Genomic DNA, 24,808 nt, shown 5'->3' with positions numbered 1-24,808 from the left:
TGGTGAGGAGGAAAGGAATTCCTAAATACAATATTTGATTGATATACTGTAGCTGAATGTTGCTTTATCCCATAGGCCATTTAAGGATTTTTCAACCAGATAAAGAATCATTCACTTAAGGTCAAATCTTATAAATGCATAGTTGTATTAATAATCAACGCCCAGTGCGGGACGGGACCTTTTTATTTTTTAAAAAAGATAATATAAAAAAAGACCGATGACATTTACTTTAAATGCTAAAGACTAAAGGTATGGAACTGTCTCTATCCGTGCTAAACAAGTTTTTGACGCTTCACTGTGAAAGAGATTGAATTTAACGTACAGGTTACAAGAGTGGAAAAGGAGCATGAAACCCTAAGGGTCCATTTTGTACCTGGGATGTTGTAGAAATTTTAAGTCCGTATACTAGTGTTTACGAAAACTTCAGAATTTGATATGCATAGTTAATTAAAGGAACTGTTAAAATTCTGCTCCATTTCCTGTTGTGCCGTTAGGCACAGGGGAGGGGGCTAACGGGGGGGGGGGGGTATCATCTTTTATACATGTAAATACATAAAGTTTATATGACATTTTTAATTGAATGTATCGTGCAACACGAGTAATTAAATAAAAGCAAATTCATTTTCAACATTATTTCATTTTACTTGGAGATGGATATTTTAATGCAACCGCTCTGAGTTATATGTATTGACTATTTACATGTACATGTATATGGATATTCAACAAGTACTTTCATTGATATTCTTATGCTGTTAATTCTTTATTTTTTTTTCGCAATTGTTGAATTTCTTTTCTTAATTACTACTTCAGATTTATTTAATCACAATTAAAATCCATTCAGTGCTTTCAACATTTGATACATAACTTTTAGAGTATAATAGAAATTTAGAAACCTCGTTTCTAAAATGGTTATTTTATGCGTAAAATAAGTACCACATCTATAGATATGATATACACTTACAATATAATTATTTATGATATAATACTTTTCAATAAATTGCAAATCAGACTTATTTCAGCATCATTCAGTGTGATTTTGCAAAAGATTTTCGTTCAAAATATGCAAAATGTGGATGTATCGGAATTCTTGTCATAAAAAGTATCTTAAACCTTATATCTAAAGAATTTTCGAATTTATTACTTAGGCCTGGTGTATTTCCGACATAAATTAACAATTTTTAATCATTTACATTCAGAATTATGCATAAAAACTTAATTTAAATAGACCTACCCTCAATTTTTCTTTAACTGACAGCCATTTTTTATTTCTAAATCACGTGACTTAGATGATCGATGTTGAAAAACAAACATCAAAATCATGAACTAGAATGATAATAGTTATATAAAATCACATTTTAAAGCGATTTTATCGTAGGCCGGAAAATGGCCTTATAGAGAATGAACCTTTCTGTTTCCCGTTTTTATGGCTTACGAAGCCATATAGCTCCCGGTGTATCTTTACGGCAAAGAGTTCCGTGTGTATTCTAGTAATAATAATAATAATAATAATAATACTTTATTTAAAGAGGGTAACCCGATTAGTGCAATGCACTAGTCTTCCTCGGGGCCCTCTATACATGGATAGTACAATTATGTATACAACAGTACAATAATCAGAAAATTTACAAGTATATTACATACAGGAATTACATTTGAAAAAAGAAAGTATATACAATATATTATCAAAAAATAGAACAAGTTACAAATTAGGAAATGTTGCGTCCATTGATGATAAATTTTTCCACATTTTTACGAAAGGATTGTACAGTTGGGGAAAAACGTACATGTAGAGGTAATTTGTTCCATAAATTAACGCCTGAATATTGAAAAGAATTTTTAAACAGATTTGTTCGATACTTTGGTAGACTAAGGTCATAATTGGATTCAGAACGTAAAACATAATTTTTGGAGGAAATAAATTCAAACGAGTCTCTCAGATAATCAGGTGTCATACCATGAAGTGTTTTATAAAGCAGTATGTATTTGTGAAAATCTATTAATTCATATATAGTCAGCCAATCAAGTTTCACAAATAATGGTTGTGATGGAGCATCTGGTGCCGCATCTAATATAATTCTTGCTGCTCTTTTTTGTAATTTAAAAACTCTTTCTATGCCAGCACCTGGAGCATTGCCCCATAATAATTTAAAGATGGCAGAATGTATGCATTATAAAAAAGTTTCCGCGTGTGTAATGGGAGAAATTTTTTAATTTTACGTAATGTAAATAGTTTATACGTCAAGGACTTGCACACAGAATCAATATGACTAATATTGCGCAATGAATGATCAATATGTACTCCCAAGAGTTTTTCTGATTCAACATTTTTAAGAACTTTGTCTGATACACACAAATCAAATTTTGAAGATGTTAATTTAGATTTTCTATGTTGAGTCCCCATAAGCATACATTTTGTCTTCTCAATATTCAACACCATTTGATTTCTAGAACACCAGTCTTCAATTTCACACAAATCAACATTTAGGGCATTTTCAATAGAATGCACATTATTATGATATGTATGTAAAGTTGCATCATCAGCAAACAAATCAATATCTGTATTATTTACATGTAGAGGAAGATCATTTATATATAGTAAAAATAAAAGTGGCCCTAAAATAGAACCTTGTGGCACACCTGCTGTGACGGGCATAAATTTAGAGGAATAAGTACCTAATTTTACACATTGTGTTCTGGAGCTCAAATAGGAATAAAACCATTTAATTGACATTTGGTCAAAGTGATACAACTTAAGTTTGTTTATCAGAATATCGTGATTGACTAAATCGAATGCTTTACTAAAGTCTAGAAAAGTTATCCCTACAAGATTTCCTTGATCCATAGCTTGCAACCAATTGTCTGTTAGTTTTGTTAATGCTGTTTGACAGGAATGAAACTCTCGAAAACCAGATTGTGATTTATATATAAGATCAAAGGTAGTAGTAAATTCCCGGAGTTGATTGGCTATGTGTTTTTCAAATAATTTGGACAATGTTGGAAGAATAAACATGAGCAAGATAAAATAGTCCTTGTCTTTTCTTTAATTCTATTCTACCTCTGTTGTGAAAATTACTCACCAAGTTCTTAATCAAAAACCTTGATGTTTTCATTTAATTTTCGCTACTGAAGACAAGATAAACCAAATAAAGAAACTAAATTAAATAAACTCTTGTGAGGACACGGAAGAATATCTTCTGACCGTATGTGTCAACAGCGCCACCGTGTAGATAAGTCGATCTAAATTAAAGAAAGAGAACTGTGTCGGGAGTACGTTGTCGCGCCAGATAGTTCGTAGGAATACAGATTAAATGTATTTTACCTTACAAACTGTTTAAGCAGCTGCTAAAAGCAGTGATTTCCTAAGGCCGTTTTTGCTTGGCGGTAACGCGATCACGATCTCCCGCCAACTCAATGTTGTGAACTCGATGCGTATCGCGGTACGGGGTATGATGCAATAGCCTAGCTGTCAATTTTTGTTCATTGCAGTTTAATTACTGGTATATTACTAAGTGTCAGGCTTGTAGTTGATAAAAGTATTAATTAATAACCATAAAAATGTAATTGATGGCTGTCAAATAGTACGAACGGTAAAAGCAATACACTTGTTGATGCACATGTGGGGTTTTCCAACATTCACTTGTCGTTCTATAAATAACATTGATGCTCCGACATTAAAAAAAGATTCATTATTTAAACACATAATATTTAAGACATTTTTTTTTGCATTAATGTACTGAAAATGAAACGTGTGATTAACATTATCAATGTTTATGAATTTACTTTATGAACTCTGGAAAGCACTTAGTTCAAACGCATATACTTCTAATACACAGTGACCTATATATTCAGAAGCGCTCCAAGTGACAATATCTACATGCAGTAAGCATTACATTGGTGCTACATAATGAGAACAAAAAGTTTCAAGATGACTGCAAGAGTAGATACATAAAAAAATAAGGGAGGGTAATTAGGGGCCTATTTGCAGATAGCAAAAATAGCACAATACATAAAACCGTAAAAAGACAGTGGCTTTATAGAAAATTTAAATAGAACGATTTTTCGTGATTAGATCTCTTTATATAAAAAAACTCTATTGTTGAATAATTTTAAGTAAAAAATGACAATTTGTTAAAAATATATATTTACCTTTTTTTAAAAAAAAAAAAAAAGAATCTATTAGTGAATTTTTATTTTTCATTTAAATATGAATTTATATAAAATAAACTCAACTGCCAAGAAACGCCTCAGGCCGTCAATTCAGCGACCCCCCCCCCCAACCCCTTGCATTAAAAAATTTCTGGGAAAACAATTTTGTAGTATATTACATTTCCTTACATTTTACATCCATGTAAAGCACGCTCTTCAGGCCTTTGATTTTTTTTTTCGGGGGGGGGGGGGGGGGGTTAAAGTGTCAAGTCGATTGTAACGATAGTATTTTCTTATCACAAACAAAGTAACTGCTAAATAACATATACTTGTATCTTAAATTTGAAAAAAATTATACCACATATCGGCTACAAGAGCCAGTAGGTCAAAGGTCAAAATTTGCGAGGTCGGTAACCATAGTAATTTACAAAAGCTATAGCGCATAGCAGTACTAGTATATGTGCAAAATGTCATATCCACATACCTCCTACCAGGGACCTATATACTAATTATATAGGTCACTGCTCCTACAGTTCTCGGGATATATGGCGTGACATACGGACACAGATGGCTGCCGGGAAAATTGATCCCGTAGTGCCGCTCTGCTCAGGCGACACAAAAACTATGTGTACATACTGCATACATTTAGGACCGATTTGAAATTGTAGATAAATGTCGTTTTCCGTCCACAATTTGCCCCTGAGGATGTGCATATAAACTCCCAAACCTTAATATTGCAAATCTTAGACACCATCCAAAAGATTGTTTTGGTTACCACCAAAAAAATAAAATAAAATAATAGAGAGAAGGTTCTACAGGACTTTTTGAAATGTAAGAGGGATTTTAGGACTGAAGATGTGTGAGGAATTAAAAAAAAACCCAATAAACCCGAACTTTCTATAGAGAGTGAAGTAGGCTTAAATATTTTCATTTATCAGTATAGAACTTGCCAAAGTTATCTTTCAAGCAGCAGGGAAATAACACATGCTACTTTTAAAATAAAGAAACTTAAGAATTCCAAATAGAGGAAAGAAACTGAATATTGTTTAAAAAAGGGACTGTAAATCAGAGTAAGGTACAACTTACAGACTGTTAATTTGTAAGTCCTGAAACCTAATAATTCACCTGAGTTGTCCTGGATTCTATTATGATTACACACACACACGAAAAAAAGAAATTCACATGTATGCAATTTTTGTCCTATATTAAAGTCGGCTTTGTTCAATTTCCGGATTCTTTATGTGTAGGTTGTCCTTTTGTTTAGAACTTTTCCATGCTTTGATAATCTGATACATTTCTTCCACTGGTGGAGCAAGAACGACAAATACAGCTCCCATAAAACAAATAACATAACAAAAGGTTAAATAGGAAGAAAACTGATCGCGGGTCAAAACATCAAATGACGTCACAACAGCGGGAATTACAACTAAGAATAGGAAAACGAATGTAAAGCCCCCAAAGATAGCGACTTTTCGCGCCGAACGGAATATTTCGGCCATTACAGCTGCTGTTGGTTTTGTTCCTGGAGGAAACTCCGCCAGCTCTTTTTCATACAGGCGTCGCCATGGATTCAATGGGTTGTCAATGGAGATCGTTTTCTCCCATTCACGCGATACATCTTCCTGAGATTTTATTTTGTGAGTCATTAATGAGGTCACAGTTGTTCCCAAACTGCTTAGTAGAATTCCAGTCACACAGCCTGCTAAAAGACTGTAGTCTTGGACAGTGTTGATAAAGAAGTTAGATAATCCTCCGTCGTACACTACCTCCGAAACGACGAAATTAGCCACCAAATAGCCTAGCAGTCCTACAAGACTACCTACAAAAGAAAATGTCTTATAAAACAAATGGTATGCTACAACAAAACCCTTGTCATCGTTAACTTGATTATGCTGAAACATGAATGGTAAAATCTGATTAAAACTTACCTACAATTACTCCAGACGACGTGCAGCGTGTCCAGATTATAGCTAGTAACAATGGAAGGGCGCATGGGCTAAGTGTTCCTTGCAGAAAAAATATAACCCACGTTAAATTGATATTGCTGGCATATATTACAAGTGAAAAAGGAATGATTGCTATGGTGACCCAGACAATGCACCAACTTTTATAGTGCATCAGAAGGTCTTCATAATGGCGATAATCGCCATGCACTGAACACGTGTACTGCACGGCATAGTCTCTCGTGTGCTCTTTCTTGACAAGATCCTTTAGACATGCTGCACAGTTCAGAGATGAAGAACACCTACAAAGTTCGCCCTGACCACTCACTTTCTGGCGTCCACACAAGACACAGGTGGTTGGTGTCAATAGTCGTCTAAAAATGCAATTTTCAAAGTGGAATACGTAAACTGAAGAATACATTTACAATGTATATAACAAAGAAAAAGTTACATCTAGCTTTATACTTGAAATACATGCATATTCGAAGACAAAAAGAACTTGCTACTACTTTCTATTGCACAATAATTGAAAAACAACGTAAAACATCTATGACTTTGAAGGAATCTGACATCGTCTATACATGTATATGAATGTACCTAAAAGGGTTTATGTAGACCTTGTAAATGTCGTACACAATAATGGACGCCACCGCCATGATTTCGCCAGATCCTGTTGACATAAGAGCCATGGTAATGGAGGTTATGAGGAGATATGCTCCAGTTGAACCCATGATTTTCTCTATCACAAATGGTGTAATGTAACCTGTGTAAATAATATATTAAAAAGAAAACAATAAAACATGTAACCTATTTTTTAAAAGCAGTTTATCTTAATCTCAGTTTCCTTACCATTAATTATTTCGTTTTGGGACAGCAGGTGCGTTCCATTCTCGTAAGCCATTGAAGCGTACGTAAGAGTTGCTGGTAGAGCAATGGTTGCAGGGAGACAGAAAAACATAATGGCCGCTATAAAGAATCCGATGACGCCCTGCACAGGTTTGGCGGCAATTCTACTCTGCCAGTTAGCTTGATCAATAAAACTCAGAGATGTGGCCATGAAGAACAAAGATAAACCGTATATAGCTCCAGATCGTGTTCGAAAAGTTATCAAAGAATCTTCATAGTTTCCATCCTTTGCTTTTATACAAGACATAGCATCATACATGGCATCTATCGAGACATACTTGGACATGTCTTCATTTATGTTACCCGTGTAAGCTATACTGACAACTATTACAATCAAACTTACAAATGTGATCGCAGTATTGAAATACGAAATATAAAATGTTGTACCGATACCACCAAGAAAGCAATAGGAACCAAACAAGACAGACAAGACGAATGCGATGAATTCATCTGTGGCGTCTTTTGTAAGGACACCAATGGCTGATCTGCCAGCCACGAGAAGAGCTGTAATCGTCACGATGTTGGCGAACAGGGCGATGCAACAGAAGACGATGTGAGCAGGTTTCCCAAACCTTGTATAAACTATCTGGAAAAAAGAGTTAAAGTGCATTAAATATTAATCATATTATATACCTACTTCCTGTTCACACAGAGCTGCAATTTACGAAGATCATTCCGATCAAGCCTTGATCTGAAGTTTTGGATCGGCATCAACATCGAGCAATTTGGCAAGTTGTGGTCTTCATAATGACCATACTACGATGCCCCTATACGTCAAACGCCCCGCAAACACGCTTCTACTACGATGTTACGCAGACCATTGCCGACCAGCGACTGTGTTTACTGCGTTTACGCTACCCTGCCAATCACACTACGACGCTAGACAGACTTATATGACTGTACAACGATATCTCTACGGTGGTGCCGACCATATTACGATTGCATTACGCTTCTTGTATGATTTTGGCGATGATGCATATACCAAAAATCTTGCAACCGAAGATTTTTCACGGCCTTTACCACGTGATTTACGGGGCATTTTCAACTGTAACTGTAACAAGATGTGAAAAGTTCGAAGTCTCAAAATGATCGCCAAGCACAGTGTCACCATTTACATGTAGTTGACAGATGATGATTGGTTAAATATCAGCGACACAAAAACAAACTGCTGCCTGTTAGGTTGTGCTATGATCGACATAAGTTTATTTTAGGTCTTCGTAGGATCGTCAGGAACGTAGTGAGATGGTAGTGGGGACGTTGTAAGAACATAGTTGGAGCGCTGTAGGAGCTTACCCCTCGTTCACACATAGACGCCGCTTCTACTACGATCAAAGCGTGGCCGAAAACGTGACGAGTCTTCATAACCGCAGTATGATCGGGGTAGGGTCTTCATGATCGGAGAGTTTTACGCTCTCGCCACGCTTATTTTGAACATGCTCAAAACAAGCGTAGCGGGATCGTGGCCGACTAGAATCGGGATTAAGTCGTAAATAGAGCGTAGTAGAAGCGCCGTTATAGTACAAGCAGTGCGAAAGCATCGTGGAGTGATCTTCGTGACCTTAGTAAAAGCGTAGTAACATCAAGTACGCTCCTACAACGCTCCCAGTACGTTCTCTCTACGTTCCTGGCGATCATACGAAGACCTAAAATGACCATACGCCGATCATAACACGATCTATCAGACAGCAGATTATTTTTAGAGCGCTGATGTTTGACCAATCATCATCTGTCAACTACATGTTAAGGGTGACACTGTACTTAGCGATCATTTGCAGTTGAGACTTCGAACTTTTCACATCTTATTACAGTTACAATTGAAAATGTCCTATAAACCACATGGTAAAGGCCATGAAAACACTGCGGTTGTAAGATATACCCCCGGTATGCATCATTGCCAAAATCGTACTAGAAAAATCTGCGGTTGCAAGATATACATGCATCATCGCCAAAATCGTACAAGAAGCGTAATATGATCAACACTACCGTAGCGATATCGTCGTACAGTCATCTAGGTCTGCGTTGCGTCGTAGTATGATCTTGAATGTCGTAGCGGTATCGTATCGTAAACGCAGTAAACACAGTCGCTGGTCGGCAACGTACGGTCTGCGTAACATCCTAGTGGAAGCGTGTAAGCAGCGCGTTTAACATAGGGGCATCGTAGTACGGTCTTAATGAAGACCATAATTTGCCAAATTGCTCGATTTAGATGCCGATCGGCACCAATTTACCCCAATTTTAAACTTTTTCAGGTCGTGGCTTGATCGGGATGATCGTCGTTAAGTCGCAGCTCTGTGTGAACGTGGTTACTTGAAAAGTTCCTAGGCTTTTACTGCGCTTTTACTACGATCACGAAGATCTCTTCAGGATTCTTACCGCTGCTTGTACGATTACGGCGCTTCTGCTACGCTCTTTTCACGACTTTACCCCGATTCTTGTTAGCCACGATCCCGTTACACTTTAGAGCATATTCAAAATAAACGTGGCGAGATCGTGGAGCTCTCCGATCACGAAGACCTTACCTCTATTATAATGCGCTTATGAGGACTCCACTACGTTTCTCCTGCGATTTGTCACGATCGGCCACGTTTTCGGCCACTCTTTGATCGTAGTAGAAGCGGTGTCTATATCAGTATATGTGAACGGAAGTAATTACCAGTTGCAAAGTTAAGGTTTAGAGATCTTTTGAAGAATGCAAAAAATATGAATATGATCAGATTGTCCATATTGGCCACCCTTCCCCTGGGGGTCATGATATAAACAAACTGCAATTTACACTACCTTACTTCATCTTCGCTAGCCAAGGGTTTCTGATTCGCTACTCTCCTCATGAACCGTTGGCATACGGTGAAGTTTTTTCAAAAAAAAAAAAATCCAATCCCAGAAATTTCTTGACAAGCAAAAAAAAAAAAAAAAAAAAACCAAAAAACGCCCAAAAGTCAAAAACCGATAAAGTTGGGGGGGGGGGGGGGGAGTGGTGACTTGTATTGCCTCAAATTCTCACTTTTCATACCTATTTCACACATATTCGCGTTTACCACCGTTTTCCAGGGGGGGTCCGTGGTAACTTTTTTCTTGTTTTAGTATATACATTCTTTAACCTGGTAAATTCCAGGGGGGGGGGGTCCTGACCCCACATGCATACGGTGAAGTCAAAAGACGGGATTATTTTCCGTCACATGATCACGAATCTATCAGGTACGCACAGATTGCGTCATCGACAGAAATAAAGAAACATGTTTAAAAAAAATGAAATCAAAAGTTTTTTTCAAGAATAATTATGAAGCAATAATTGAGTTATGTTTATTTATTATTTATAGCAAATCTGAAGCTTCAATGTAGATTCTTAATCACATATTTAGAAGATATTGGATGACACCAAAGCTATTCATAGAATTGCATTTTAATGATTTTATCTTACAGCTCGTTGTTTACTATTTTCATCATTTATCATCATTTACAAAAAACAATTGCTGATTGGTCGACCGGGTGTACTGAATCCCAATCAGAACTCGAGAAAAAAAAAACCGATTTCTATCAACACCGTATGCCAAGGAGAGTAGCGTATCAGAAACCTTTGGCTAGCGAAGATGCCTTACTTAGGATGCTTCCATATTAATATCATGGTGCATAATACTTAAGAGTTGATATAGTTTTTTTGAAACATACTATAATATTTAAAGTAAATTCTCTACCTCTAAACCATATTGGTGTTGGTGTCATAAACATGATAAAGTCAGAAGTTGAATTTACTTGTCTAATTGTCTGAAACATACCTGTAGAAATGTCTTAGCACCAGGAGCTTTAGTTTTGAGTTCGACTGACAATATTGGAAAGAGAAGAATATCAAGAACAATGCCCAACACGAAGAATAAGCACCCTCCTAAACCACTCTGAAAAAAATAAGGAGATGTTAGAAGTATGAGTAAATTGATTCAAAATCAAATGTCCCCGGTATTCTACCGTGTAATCTACATGCGGTATACTAAAATGCGTTCTTCAAAAATCTTTAAAATTTGTAACAAATTACGAAGTTTGGTTGATACCGTGGTTGATAATTACAGTTATTGTGACAGTGGTGATCTGTAGAAAATCTGCCGGCCACAGAAGTTGTGACGTCACGGTGACTGCCGTTAAACTTAACGTGACTTTTCCGCCGGCGTCAAACACCGTGTCTAGACTGTGGGCGTCCCTGTATACAACGCGTCTGATGGTGTTGTGTATTATTGCCAAGAAAATGGAAAATCCAGCGAAACCAAGAATCATCAGCAGGGCGGATTCATGTTTTTCCAAGATGGGGGAGATGCTGCAATATCAAGTGGTTGAAATTACTTTCGTGTTCTATTGTTTTTTAATATTCTGGTAATATTATGGGGATAACATGCTCCTACAGGCTAAAGCATTGTAAACACTGTATTGTGAACAAAGTATGAAATTACATACTAAAGAAAATGCCAAAGCTTTATGATAAACGTGATGACTTAACTTTTTAAATCGTAAACTTCCTCGTAGGGACGTCAAAATTGTCAATAATTGATATTCGAATATTCGGTAGTAGTATTCGAATATATTCGAATATTCGATGAAATTAATACATCCTGCATTATAATATGTATACATCTTTACTCTTTTGTAAAGCAGTTATACCATTTTGGAATAAAAATTCATATAAAGTTTTGTAAATGCACAGTTGTTATATTTTCGAAATCTTGAAAATCTAATATCCAAAATGTAATATGTTTCTTTTGACAATTCAAAAAATTCTTTTAGTAACTTCAAGATTAATTAATTGTCTTACAAAAGTCTACACTGGTAACCCCTACAGAGTTTTACCATGCAGAACAATTATCTAATGGAGAAAAATTAAAAGCAATTACTTTTAGCTAATTAATTTCTTTCTATTGATTTTAAATGATATACAAGCATATATAAACAAGGGATCCATGTCTTTACTGTAAAAATGTGTCCTTTCAACAATACGAACTAATTGTAGGTACTCTAGGACACTGTTATACCACTAATTAAATGATCAAATGAATAATTTGTATTATTTAATAGATACTCTTCACACCTTTTAATCCAAGAGGAGTGTATTTTTATTTTGTTTTTAACCAAATCATATTGCTGGTCAAACACTTTGATTCAATTTCTGATAAAAATTGTCAGATTTTCATGCAAAATGCTTGTATATGAAAATGAATATTCGAATCTTAAATTCATATTCGAATATCAACTCATATTTTCGAATGGTTCGGTTATTAATATGGATATAGCACAATACAATGCAGCAATATATTTTTGTCACCTGCAAACGGAGTTTTAATCTCTCAGTTGATTCACGGAAGAGTACATTGCCGTACGAACAATTTCTGAAACGAGGTAAGTTTTTGACAAACAAATTGATGAAGCAAGAATATCATCAGTCTCCTTTCAAGTCATCAACTCGTATATGATCGATATAATGACCTTGTCAGCAAATACATTTAACTTATTATTGTATTTATTTAAATATATATAAAAAATACTTCCCGTTATGACACACGGCATACATATTGATTTTATTTTTGGTAATTGATGTTTTGGAGGTCCTCTCCTATTTTGTAATGTTTAATGCTTTGAGGTCAAACACTGTTCGTTATCTCAACATATTTCATGCAGTTTTATGAAATATGGTAAAGATATTCTGCCTGAGATATATTTTAATGGTTGAGGTTATTAATATGGATATAGCACAATACAAAGACATATAATAGAACTATTATGTTCTATGCACAATATTAACTTCAACAGGAAATTAATGGTGTTTCATATTGACCCAGAGTTATGAAAGTATACTAAATAGATTATTTAGCAGCCACGTAGCATCGTTTTTGAGAGTGGGGCCAGCCAGAGACATTATTTTTCTTACTTGAAAAAGTTGACAAGCAAAAAAAAAAAAATTTCCAAACTCAAAAATCCTATTTCGGAGGTGATTGGGGTGGTAGAGGCCAACTTTTTTCTGTGCCAACTTATTTCGGTACTATTTTTTTGTATTCACCACTACAATTCCTTGATATCAATTCCGTGGGGGGGGGGGGAGCCTTTTAATTAACATTTCCAATGGTAAAAGTAATGTTGGGAAAAAAAGTGGGGGGGGGGCAGCCCTCCCCCTCCCCCTGTTGCTACGTGCCTGTTTATTGCTATACATATTCCATAAAGTTACTGATAACATATTACAAATAATTAATTCTCACGCTCAGAACTTTGATTATAGAAACAAAGAAAAATAAATGTTCTAGTCAAAATGTATATCTACAAATAAGTTGATGACGATCAAAATGCAAAACGTTTTTTAAAGATGAATATGGATGTTGACCTTAAGAATTCTTCTAAATTTACTGTGCTGATAATGCAAAAGTAGAATTTTTTTCTAATTCAAAAAAGAGTAATATATATAGGAAAAAAACATAGATTTTGATTGTAAGTCTACAAAGAGATAGTATAGCGAGTTGTGGGACAGAAGTTTTTCTAACCTTCTAACTGTAGGTTCTTCCCTACAATGAAGGAAAAAATGTGACCATTTCTGGGTTATGATCAAATTTTAGGGTGGGGCTTAGTTGCCAATTGACGCTTTTGCTATTTTATACAGAATTTCAATGGGTAGAAATTGTAACAAATGCATTTCATGCCCCTTTGCACAGAGTAGTTCCCTTGGTCAGATTCAGGAATTTATATTGAGAGAAAACTCATAATATAAGCGCTGATGAATGTCATGGTCTATGGGCATCTTGAACTTTTTTTTTAAATTGTTATCAGGCAGTTGTGCTCATGCATTCAAAATACTAAATTTTGGACTAGAAACTTTGTTCTTATTAATCTTGAACTTTTTTTGTTATCAAATAGGGCCATTCCAAGTGTTGTCTATGTTTAGCGTCCGCGTGCGCCTTGGTTTTTGACACCCCATATGAGAAAAAAAAACACAACAACAGGAGTCTTGAAATTGATAAATTTAGTCGAAATTTTTTAATTTTGTAAATTTCTCCAAATAATTCTGTACAGTAATTTATATTGGATGTATTGTAAGCATTTAATCCGTTGTTTTTGCTTAAGAATAGGTATTTCTTCTATTAAAGCAGTTTAGTTAGATCAAATCATTTGAAGGACGTCATTTTTATGACTTTTAAGCTTGTGTTTTATGTTTTGGCTTGTGTGTTTTTTGCGAATAGGTAGGTAGGTTTTTGAACGATGAGTGGACGCCAAACAGAGAAAAAACTTGGAATGGCCTAATTGTGATCATGCATTCAAAATACTAATTGTTGGACTAGAAAACTTGTTCTTGGTAAAAAAAAAAAATTAAGTTGTCTTATAAACGACCTTTTGCAAATGGAAGTTCCGATCGTCATTAATTCGCATATGACCATGATTCTTGGGTCAAAATTATTTTGTTCTCAATCTGACCAGTTGACTTGTCTCTTTAAGTTAGAATTACTTTATTTCTCATATCTGCTTTACACGACAGTGCTGGTGTTGTATATATTGACCAAAATCACGGTCAGTTAATGTCCAATGGTTTATCCTATGGTCCATGTCAATTCACTGTAGTAATTATTCAATTATTTAAAGCGGAGACATCTGAACCAAGAACCATGGTCATGACTAATATAGGACAACTTGGTTATCAGTGAAAAGAAAGTAAAACAAAATAAAATCGTCACGTCGTTATTCTTCGTGTGCAGGAAGATAAAAAAAAAGATGTTTTTAAAAGAATATTTAAGATAAGAAATCATGATATTTATCCATTTTTTTTAAATCATTGATTGATTGCAAGTCGACTACTTTACCTTGGTGATCTTGTGTTCGTTATACTTTTAAAAAAATTGTTGTCTTGAAGAGGTAATAGAATACCCACCTGGTTTGGTTTGGCGAGGAAGCCAGGCTTCTGTAACGACAGGTGTCATTCTGTCCTCCCTCTGTGACCCCAAGTAAAGCCAGAACACTGAAGATATAATATACTTCCTTCATTTTTACTAGATTTCCACTGCATTAATAAAAGCTGTCAGTTTTTGTGAACTCCACAATTCTGACGACGCGCTTTAAATGTCAAGGTATATAGCTGTGCGCTCAATGCATGTATTTATACAAACCCCTTACATTCTATACGGAAATACGAGGGCCGTTCAAAAATTACGCGGACTTGTTGCACAGAAAAAATATTTGACGACATAATCGGACAAAATATCACACATAATATAAAAGAATCTTTACTTATATGGTCTTCAAAATTTCATATCAAAATGTTGTAAATTGGTATCAATTTTGAGTGATTTTTCAGGACATATCAGTAAGTCACGGAGCAGCAAAATCTTCGACGTCACAGGCGTTATAAAAAAAATATATATGATTGAGCTTTCATTTTCTTAACATTTTCCCAAGAGTTCATGTACAGTTTGAGTTACCAGTGGCGGATTTAAGGGGGGCGCACCCGGCGCCCCCCCCCCTAAAATTGTCAAAGTTGACGTAAATCACAGTTTTGTCTAGAAAATGTAAATATATGTCTACTCGGTAAACCTCATTTTTACTCTACAAAATCTCTAGAATCCAGGAGCTTCCGGGGGCTTCGCCCCCTGAGCCCCCACCAGGGCTTTGACCTGGACCCACTGGGGGCCTCAAGGCGGCCCCCAGACCCCTTGCCTACTTTTGGCGCCCCCCCCCCAACTTCAATTCCTGGATCCGCGCCTGGTTACCTTGTCTACTCAACATCCAAACATCATTTCTTGTCAAGCTTAAAATCTATCAAACAAGTAAAGAATATTCTTTTTTGTTTTAAAACCTAATACTGCAGGTATTTATGAAATTTAGTGTGATATTGGTGACTCTCAATCATGTTCTTTACAGTCCGGATAAAGTTTTCGTCGATAATCTTCCCGTCCTCCCGTACAGCCTTTTCACAGAGGTCTAACGGTCTAAAATTTCAATTTGCTATTTGTGGACGGATGTCACGGATACCCTAGTTTACTACATATTTTGGATCTATGTTGGCGATATCTCGAGCATTACATCATTTAACAAAAGTGTGGTGCGCCGTCAATTCAGGAGACGTCATTTTCACAGTTGTTTTCACGGGAATCGCATCAGAGAAAAATCACTATATTTCTGTTATTACTTCAAATATCACGTCAGAAATCTAAATACATAGTAATAGAACAATTTAAAGATTCATTTGAGAAAATTGTCGAAAAATATCGCGAATTATAGAAAATTAATGAGTTAAATTTTGGAGTCTGCATGCTTTTGCTTCAATTTTTTTGTAATGCTTTACCTCTCCATCAGCGATATGAACGTGCCGATAATTTTAGTAGAATTCTTTTAAAATACAGAAAGTTTGCTAAAAATTTATTGGAATCTTTAAGATACATATCTCTGTGAAATTTCATATCTATATGACGTCTGTAAGAGTAAATAATAGCACAGTCCGCGTAATTTTTGAACGGCCCTCGTACAATAGTATTTATTTGTGAATTAAATTTTAAAAAATTAAGTTTGTAAACATGTTGTCAATTTGGTAATTTGATTTTCTACGTATCAGCAAATTACACAAAATATGTCACTACAAACCGGGGTATATATATACACTTATTTTCATGGCCCAAATTTTGTCAGTCGATTAAAGCGATCCAAAGGCATGTGAATTGTTTTATTAAATCATTGTTTTAAAAATGTGTCTCATGTATGACGTTTGTTATTCAAAGCCGGGATTTTGAAAAAAAATATAGTATATGGTAAAATATGGTTACCTTAACTTAAGGGATGATGGAGGTACATGTACCAAAGGCACAGGGGCCTTAAGAATGGGTACCTTCGACCAACTGATAATTTTTATGCCCCAGTAATCAAAGATTCGGGAGGTATATCGTTTTTGTCCTGTCCGTCCGTCTGTCTGTTTAGCTGTTGTCCCCTAAAAACTTTAACTCTGGCCATAAAATTTGAGTGAGGTGGGACGTACTATGACTTTCATATTTGACAGGTGTATTTCTTGTGACAAGACCTTGTTTGGGGTATCACCAAATTTCATCAAACTTTATCTCTTGGCCTTTAACTTAAACACTGATGCCACGGTGTGACAACTAATGGCGAGGGCTGAAGTTTCTCAAATGCAAGTTAAATGTCAAAGTAAAAAATCGTTGTATCCAAGGGAATTGATAGGTTTTGTCACAAGGAATACACCTATGAAATATGATAACCCTAGGTCTTATCACAAGGAATACATCTGTGAAATATGAAAACCATAGGCCCACGCACTCAAAAGTTATGGACAATGGTAAAGTTTTGCGGTCAGACAGAAATACAGATAAACAGAGACAGATGGACGGACGGTGCAAAAACTATATAACCCCGAATCTTCGATTACGGGGGCGTGAAAAAGCAGGTGCGGATCTAGAATATTTCTTCGGGGGGGGGGGGGGTTGAAGGGGAGGGGGTGAAAAGGAAAAGAGTTATTATAGCGTATGTTTTACATACATACATTGGTTAAATAACTCAGTAGGATACAGGGTGGAGCAAGCTAGGTTGATCAACCTGGGAAAAATACTTGTATGGATTACCTCAGAGTTTTTGAAAAAGAAAGGAAAATAAATCTAGACTCCGAACCCGAAAAATCCTATTTTGTAAAGAGATAAGGGTTTCATGCTGTTCTCACAACCGAATATTTTATATATATTACAACATACAATATTGGGCTTTCACTGAACATCTTCTGTAGTAAACACAGAAGAATTTGGGACTTTCTTCTATCTCTTTTTTGCAATCCAGAGGGGAGGTAGCTGCAGAACTGTAGCGTTATGGTTTTAAATATGGTCAAAGACAAATATATAAAACCAAAACGCTACAGTTCTGCAGCTAATGGAGAGGTTGCAACCCCCGTTAACCCCATTTGGATCCGCCACTGACCTTAACAATAGTTAGTGCTAGAGGCTTTCACATGTGTATTCCTTGTGGTAAGACCTTTCTCTAAGTACCACCAAATTTGACCTTTTGACCTTGACCTCAGAGTTTTAACTTTGGCCATAAATTTTGAACATTTAGTAAACTTGCTCACTATATAGGTCTCTAGTACTTTGTCTTTCATATTTCAATTTCATATTTTATTACTTATGACAAAACCTTCCTTTGGATACAAACAAGATTGTCCTCCTGACCTTGACCTTGGAGTCTGACTTGCATTTGAGAAACTTCATCCCTCACCATTATCTGTCATATTGGGGCATCAATTTTTACAAACACAGCTTGTTGTGAGATACGATTACTTACCGATAATAAATGAATCCAAAGCCTACCACACGATTATAGTTTATGTCATTTTTTCATTTTTGCACATCTTACATATGACACCATGTAGCGGCACCAATTTTGTAGTGCTGTGTAAAATGTAAGACGAGTTCTGTATAGTTCCCAGGCGCGGATCCAGGTTTTGGAGTTAGGGGGGGCGCCAAAATTAGGCAAGGGGTCTGGGGGCCGCCTTGAGGCCCCCAGTGGGTCCAGGGCAAAGTCCTGGTGGGGGCCCAGGGGGCGAAGCCCCCGGAAGCTCCTGGATTTTAAGATTTTGAAGGGTTAAAATGAGGTTTACCAAAGCCCTGGTGGGGCCAGGGGGCGAAGCCCCCGGAAGCTCCTGGATTCTAGAGATTTTGAAGGGTGAAAATGAGGTCTACCAAGTAAACATATTTGATTTACGCTAACTTTGAAAATTTTAGGGGGGGCGCGCGCCGGGTGCGCCCCCCCTTAAATCCGCCACTGGTTCCCAGTTACTTTTTGACCGCCTTAACACGATGGTTCTAAAGCCTTTTTTGAGATACTTAATATAATCTTAAGAAGGTAAAAGAAAAATCTGTATATTACGGTGTATGAGATATTTTTCCAAAGAAATGTCCTAATCCACATGGTCAATCCTGTCGGGAGAGTGCAAGGAAATATTATTTCGATTTTTCAAAAAAATTAAAATCAATTTATTATATAGAGATTCTTCGTACTTTCTGTTTTCATTGACCATAATTAAGTCGGGTTAGGTTTGTAACATTTTTTAAAGCGTCTCACAAACATTGATCAACTAATTTCCCGCGGTTTCTCTTCATAACTGACCGTGTAACCGTTTTGTTTTGTTTCTTACATCCAAACATGTCTGATTTCTCTAAACCAAGGGTGAACGGGAAAATGTTATCAAGTTTTCAGGGACGATGTGTTTGTGTTCTTGGAAACGCTAAAGATGTAAGTATCTCTACAAAGGACTAATACACAGGTCTGGGTACTATTACTACTAGGCTATCACCATACATGCCAACTTTTGAAAATTCTCTTGGGGGAGATTGCGCGTAACGACATTTTTAAAAGTTCCTAATTCGCGGCGTTTTGTCGTGATATAACTTTTTGTAGGTTGTTTTTTCTAAATTATCAATCTACTACCTTAATTATATCATATATTATTACTACTTCTCTATCAACCTAAATAAAAGCACAAATACAATATCATTTTAAATTAAAAAAAAAAAAGAAGACAATTTTATTCAAAATTATTTAATATGTTTATATTAAGATAAATATACCCTTTGTCTTGAAGAATGTGATACACAAAGTTAACATATTTTTACATTTAAACTGTATACAAATAAGTTGAACTGTTCATTGTCTGTTGGTAAATTACAAAGTTTATAAGGCTACTAGCTGTTATACAAAATATTGTTAAATTATTTTTTTCTTAATCAGAGGGAATATTAAGTAATTTTAATTAACTTTTCAATCAAAGTCTGCAAAAGGCATGGTCTTTTCCTTTCTTTTTTATTTTGATCACTCTGGGCAGTCCTAATAGTTTTTACTTGCAGGCACATTTTTTCCATGTTGGATTTTGGCAGTGTCTTTTCCATGAAGTAGATTATAATTTAATGAGGAATGCAATAATCCAAAACTTAACACCTTTTATAAACGGTTTATACGTATACTGTCAAAGTTTGCTGTAAAGTGTGAACTCTCACAAGTTTGTCAGTTTGTATCCAGCGTCGTGTGTATTTCTAAAATTTCCTCATCTGGCATAATTGTCTCGGTTAAAATACACTGTTAATGAGGTTCAGGAGCAATTAAAACCTCTGTTATGACTGGTAGCACAGTTGACACCTTGTTGATTACCTGTTATCAGCGGCAATAAACAGATATCCCACCGATAAACATTGAAACAGCCATGTTTTCTGCACATGGAAATACTGTATTATTCAAAGCGAATCGGTAAAAATTCCGGATTTTTGAAATATCGGTAGAAATGGGAGAAAAAAAAATAATCGGTAGACAAGCGGTAGACAGGGTTAAAAATCGGTAGTCTCCCGAAAAAATCGGGAAAGTTGGCATGTATGGCTATCACTAGCTTTAGCATCGCAGCTTTAGTATCACCTACATAGCTTATACAGGTTGGGAGCAATCGCCCAAATGGGGTTTAATAGTCCATTTTGGATATAATATCCCAAATGGGCCATAAATTTACAGTGAAAAAATTGAAAATTTTTATTTTGGTAATCAATATCATAAATCCACATCAAAACACTTAAAAAGGAATAACTTTTGGTAAGAAAGTTTTTCTGCGACCCCACAGTTTGTAAGATTGATCCCCAAGAAGTTAAGGAACTTCCGAGGGATCAATCTCCTAAACAATGGGCATACAGGAAAACTTGTCAACCAAAAGTTATTCCTTTTTAAGTGTCCTGATGCGGATTTATGATATTTATAACCATAATAAAAATTTTCAATTTTTGCACTGTAAATTTATAGCCCATTTGGGATATTTTATCCCAAACGGACTATTATATCCCATTTGGGCGATTGGTCCCAACCTGTTATATACGGTAGTACGGTACCTACCTGAAGTTGCTTTATTTAGCCACCAAATCAAACTTGCTTCTTGAATTATCATTTTTCTCAGGATGTGCAGAAAATCACATTTTGATGCTGTGATGATTTCAACTTTAAACTCATCTGAAAACAATTTCATGAAAAAAAATCACTCTTGAAGATGTGTTTTTTTAGCTGCAGAACTGGAGCGTTGTGGTGTTATATATAGTCTTTGACCATAACGCTACAGATCATGTTACTAATTGAGTAAAACTAACAAAGATTAACCATTTCTGCATTTTCTGATTAAAATAATGGATCGGTAATTATTCAACACAATGTGAAGTGATCATACTCATTCACGCCTTACTGCACACAAGGTGCTGTACAGTTACACAGACAGTGTCAGTAGAAATGCATCTTTTTCTGAAAAGTATTCAAACACAGCAATGTATAAATTATCTCTGCTTTTAGTTATTAAAACATCCCTAGTATAAACACAAAGGACAAATGATGAATATTAATATTCATATACTGTATATAGCCTATAAGTCTGTCCGCCTATAAGTCGGTTGTATTTTTTAAGCTTATATTAGAGGGATTGAACTTATGAAGAAATACTAACCTTTATAAATAACTCACCTGTAAGTCGGACAAAGCGTCATGGACCGAAGATGAACTCCCAAAAAATAGACATATAGACAAATTATATACTTGCCTATACGTCTATTTTTTGGGAGTTCATCTTCGATTTCTTTGTCTTTATTAAATGGAAAGCAGAATTGTGAAAAAGCTACCTGAGGTAGGTAAATAAAGCTATGGTAGGTAATTAGGGCCCCGCAAGGATTTGCGGGTGCCCTATAGTAATCACTCTGTCTGTCCGTCCGTCCGTCTGTCTGTCTGTCTGTCTGTCCGTCTGTCACTCTTCCGTCCACAAATTTTCTGTTTTTTTCTAATAACTTTTTTTATGGTTGCCCAATCAAGTTTAAATTTGGTATGGTAGTTTAATAGGCAGAAATACATATTTTGATGCTAAGTTTGATTCTCTATGTCTTCTAGTTTGGAGCTGGGGTGGTGGGGTAGATTCCTTAACTATGCATAAGAATGAACGGGCAACTTTTTTTATGGTTGCCCAATTAAGATCAAATTTGGTACGGTAGTTCAGTAGGCAAAAATACATATTTTGATGCTAAGTTTGGTTCTCTATGTCCCTTGGTTTGGAGCTGGGGTGGTGGGGTAGATTCCTTAACTTTATATAAGAATGCATTGGCAAAGAGAGATAACTGCTGAAGATGTTCCCATTCAGTAAACTGAATGCTACTAGGAGTCCCATGGGATTAATTAGCTTTCCTCCTGAAGAAAATCCAGAGCATTATCTTTATCTGTCACATTGAGATTAATTATCACCTCTGTCTGCAAATGAAGTTTGTTTTGAAGTTAAATCAATTTGGAATGCTATGAACACTCTGAAATGTGGATTTAAATATAAATTTTTATTATTTATTTTTGTTTGATAGTTATGATTTCATTGAATCCTAAAAAAAGAAATAGATTAAAGAAGATTTTTTGATTTCCAGGGTACTTTTTTTTCACTTTTTTCCCTTTTTTTTTTTTTTTAAATATATTAATTCAAGAATGTTTTTAATTTTTAATGTAGTTGTATAAAAACCCCATTCTATCATTAATACTGAAAAAGTTCTTATTGTAACTTTAGAAGAAAATGATGAGAGAGGTACAATTAATCCCTTGGGATTAATTATCTAGCCTGCTGCAGAAAATTTAGTAGGCTTCTCTTTATCTGTCACTTTAAGATTAATGAAAACCTTTGTCTGCAACTGCTGTTTGTTTGAAGTTAAGGTCAAGCCTTCATGATATTTGCATTCATTGAAGGCTGGCATTTTATATAACACAAGATTCATAATTGTTTAAATATAAATTCAATGTTAAGTTGTTCTTTACTGCCTAATGTAAATACAAGAATATTATTTTCAGGTTTTTGAATATTCAGGAATTATGTTGAAATTTTAAGAATACAGTTGCTGTTGCTTTTTCTTTGTACATTTATTAATCATTCTGTAAGCTGCACCCTTTTAATTCTACCCCATGGCGGGGCCCTTGCTGACTGGTCAGTTTTCTAGTTCTACCTACGTAGTAAATGTACTGATTGTATTGGACCTGTTAGAACCATAGTGGTCCAGTACAATCAGTACATTTAGCTACGTAGGTAGAATTACCTACCATAGCTTTATTTACCTACCTCAGGTAGCTTTAGTTAGCTTGTTAGTTAGATGGAAAACAGTACCGAATTACTGCTAGTGGTTGCATTGTCAAGAAAACGCAGACGGAAGAGAATGCACCGCATCACGTGCAGCACGACCCGGTGGATGAAGACTCTGGATAGGAAGCGACCCGGTCTATTGAACACACAATTAAATTTAGTCACATCAATGTAGGTGGATGGACGGTTAACAACCATGATTTAAGGGTGTCCCTTATTGAACATATAAATGCGGTATAATATTGTTAGGAAAAAATATTTTGATAATGTGTACAAGGAGCACCCAAATAGTATTGATAATGATTATTTGTTTAAAATTTTAAACCAAAATTACCAGATAAAATTAGCCAAATTTGTCCAGACAGCATTTAATCATAGAAAGAATCTTCTGCATGTGTAAATTTATATAAATGTAATTAATGGAAAAAGTGACTTATAGGTCCAATGGGCCGGGTGCAGATTCAGTCTGACGTATGTTGTATACAATGTTTATTGAAATGTCTATATGCACAATGTCACTATAATAAATGATTACTTACTTACTTACTTACTTGTTCAATAAAAATTTTCACAATTTTGCTTTCATTTGTCTCTTTCGTCATGAACAAATACAAGGTTTTACATACCCCCAAGCCTCCTGACTTTAGGCAATCCCCAGAGTTGCCCCCATGAATATTGATGATTCAAAAGTAAATCAATATTTTTAGGATATTGTTCTTTATTAGGTTGACAGCAATGGGACAGCTTTCACCCTGTCAACAAGTGATGGTCAAGATATCAGAATAATTATGCAGGAGCCAGTGAGTATAAAATCGTTCAAACTAGGCACAGATCAAACCAGTAACATGTGCTGTAAAAGTTTGAGAATTAACAGTTTACCTTACATTGTGCATGTATATAATAATTAATTTATATAATCTATTAGGCTATTCAAAATAGCCAGATGTGTTATTTTATCACAGTTATACTATGTCATCACAAATAGTAATAAATAAACTGAGCAAATTATTTTGCAAACTAGTTTGAAAAAGTTTTGAATACAAGTTCAATAGATCCTTAATTATGGAATTTATTTATATTTCAGGTATTCATACTTCTTTAAAAAAGGTGTCAACAACATTCATTGACTTCATACCTTGGTAAATAAACATCCCGTTTTGTGTTTCAGCTTGGAGAGTATGTTTCAGGATTAACTGAAGTCCACGGGAATGTGGATGCACAGAACAATATTCATTGTCAAAACTACATAGCTTTCCCAAAGGAAATAAGTGATACATTTGGTAAGAATATGGCAAATTTATTAAATGTAAATTGATGAACTTGAAGTGTATATATATGAATATACAGTTAAAGTTTGATGTCTCGAACAGAAATATTTTGAATACCAGGGATATTTCATAGTCAGAAGTTCCAGAAGTATCTTGAATGCTTGGATATATATCAAAATTTTATTTCTTACTTCCAACAAATTTGAGATGATGTTTGTATTTAAGTGTCCCCGGACTCGTATCTTGCACTGTTAACATTAAATTTCTTTTCCACTTCAGACATGGGACTTTATAATGATGCAGTGGAGTTAACATCACGGTTCAGTGAATTTTATAAAGTTGGTGTGACAGATCAATAGAACTACATTCAAATCTTTAAAAGTACAGTTCTTCAAGAAAAAGAAAGGAAAAAACTTGCTGTGCAAGTT

At 35.3% G+C, this 24,808-nt stretch overlaps 2 protein-coding genes across 2 annotated transcripts; one reads left to right on the top strand and one right to left on the bottom strand.

The window, feature by feature from the left end:
* Positions 1-4,380: 4,380 nt before the first annotated feature.
* On the bottom strand, positions 4,381-15,083 carry LOC134247210 (uncharacterized). The gene is made up of 7 exons (XM_062729554.1): positions 14,881-15,083; positions 11,055-11,298; positions 10,769-10,885; positions 6,939-7,581; positions 6,687-6,852; positions 6,075-6,463; positions 4,381-5,965 (listed from the first exon to the last, which is right to left on the bottom strand). The coding sequence occupies exons 1-7, from the start codon at positions 14,991-14,993 to the stop codon at positions 5,352-5,354; spliced, it is 2,286 nt and encodes a 761-aa protein (XP_062585538.1). The 5' UTR covers positions 14,994-15,083; the 3' UTR covers positions 4,381-5,351.
* A 3,999-nt stretch (positions 15,084-19,082) lies between these two features.
* Positions 19,083-24,808, top strand: LOC134247220 (replication protein A 14 kDa subunit-like). The gene is made up of 4 exons (XM_062729572.1): positions 19,083-19,229; positions 23,838-23,912; positions 24,281-24,392; positions 24,660-24,808. Exons 1-4 carry the CDS (start codon positions 19,140-19,142, stop codon positions 24,737-24,739), a joined length of 357 nt encoding a protein of 118 aa, XP_062585556.1. The 5' UTR covers positions 19,083-19,139; the 3' UTR covers positions 24,740-24,808.

Source organism: Saccostrea cucullata, unplaced genomic scaffold (genome assembly GCF_032062105.1).
Source record: "Saccostrea cucullata isolate Sc308-1 unplaced genomic scaffold, CSIRO_AGI_Scuc_v1 ctg38, whole genome shotgun sequence".
Taxonomy (NCBI): domain Eukaryota; kingdom Metazoa; phylum Mollusca; class Bivalvia; order Ostreida; family Ostreidae; genus Saccostrea; species Saccostrea cuccullata.
The sequence above is the reverse complement of the archived record's forward strand: the minus strand, read 5'-3'. Positions and strand labels throughout refer to the sequence as shown.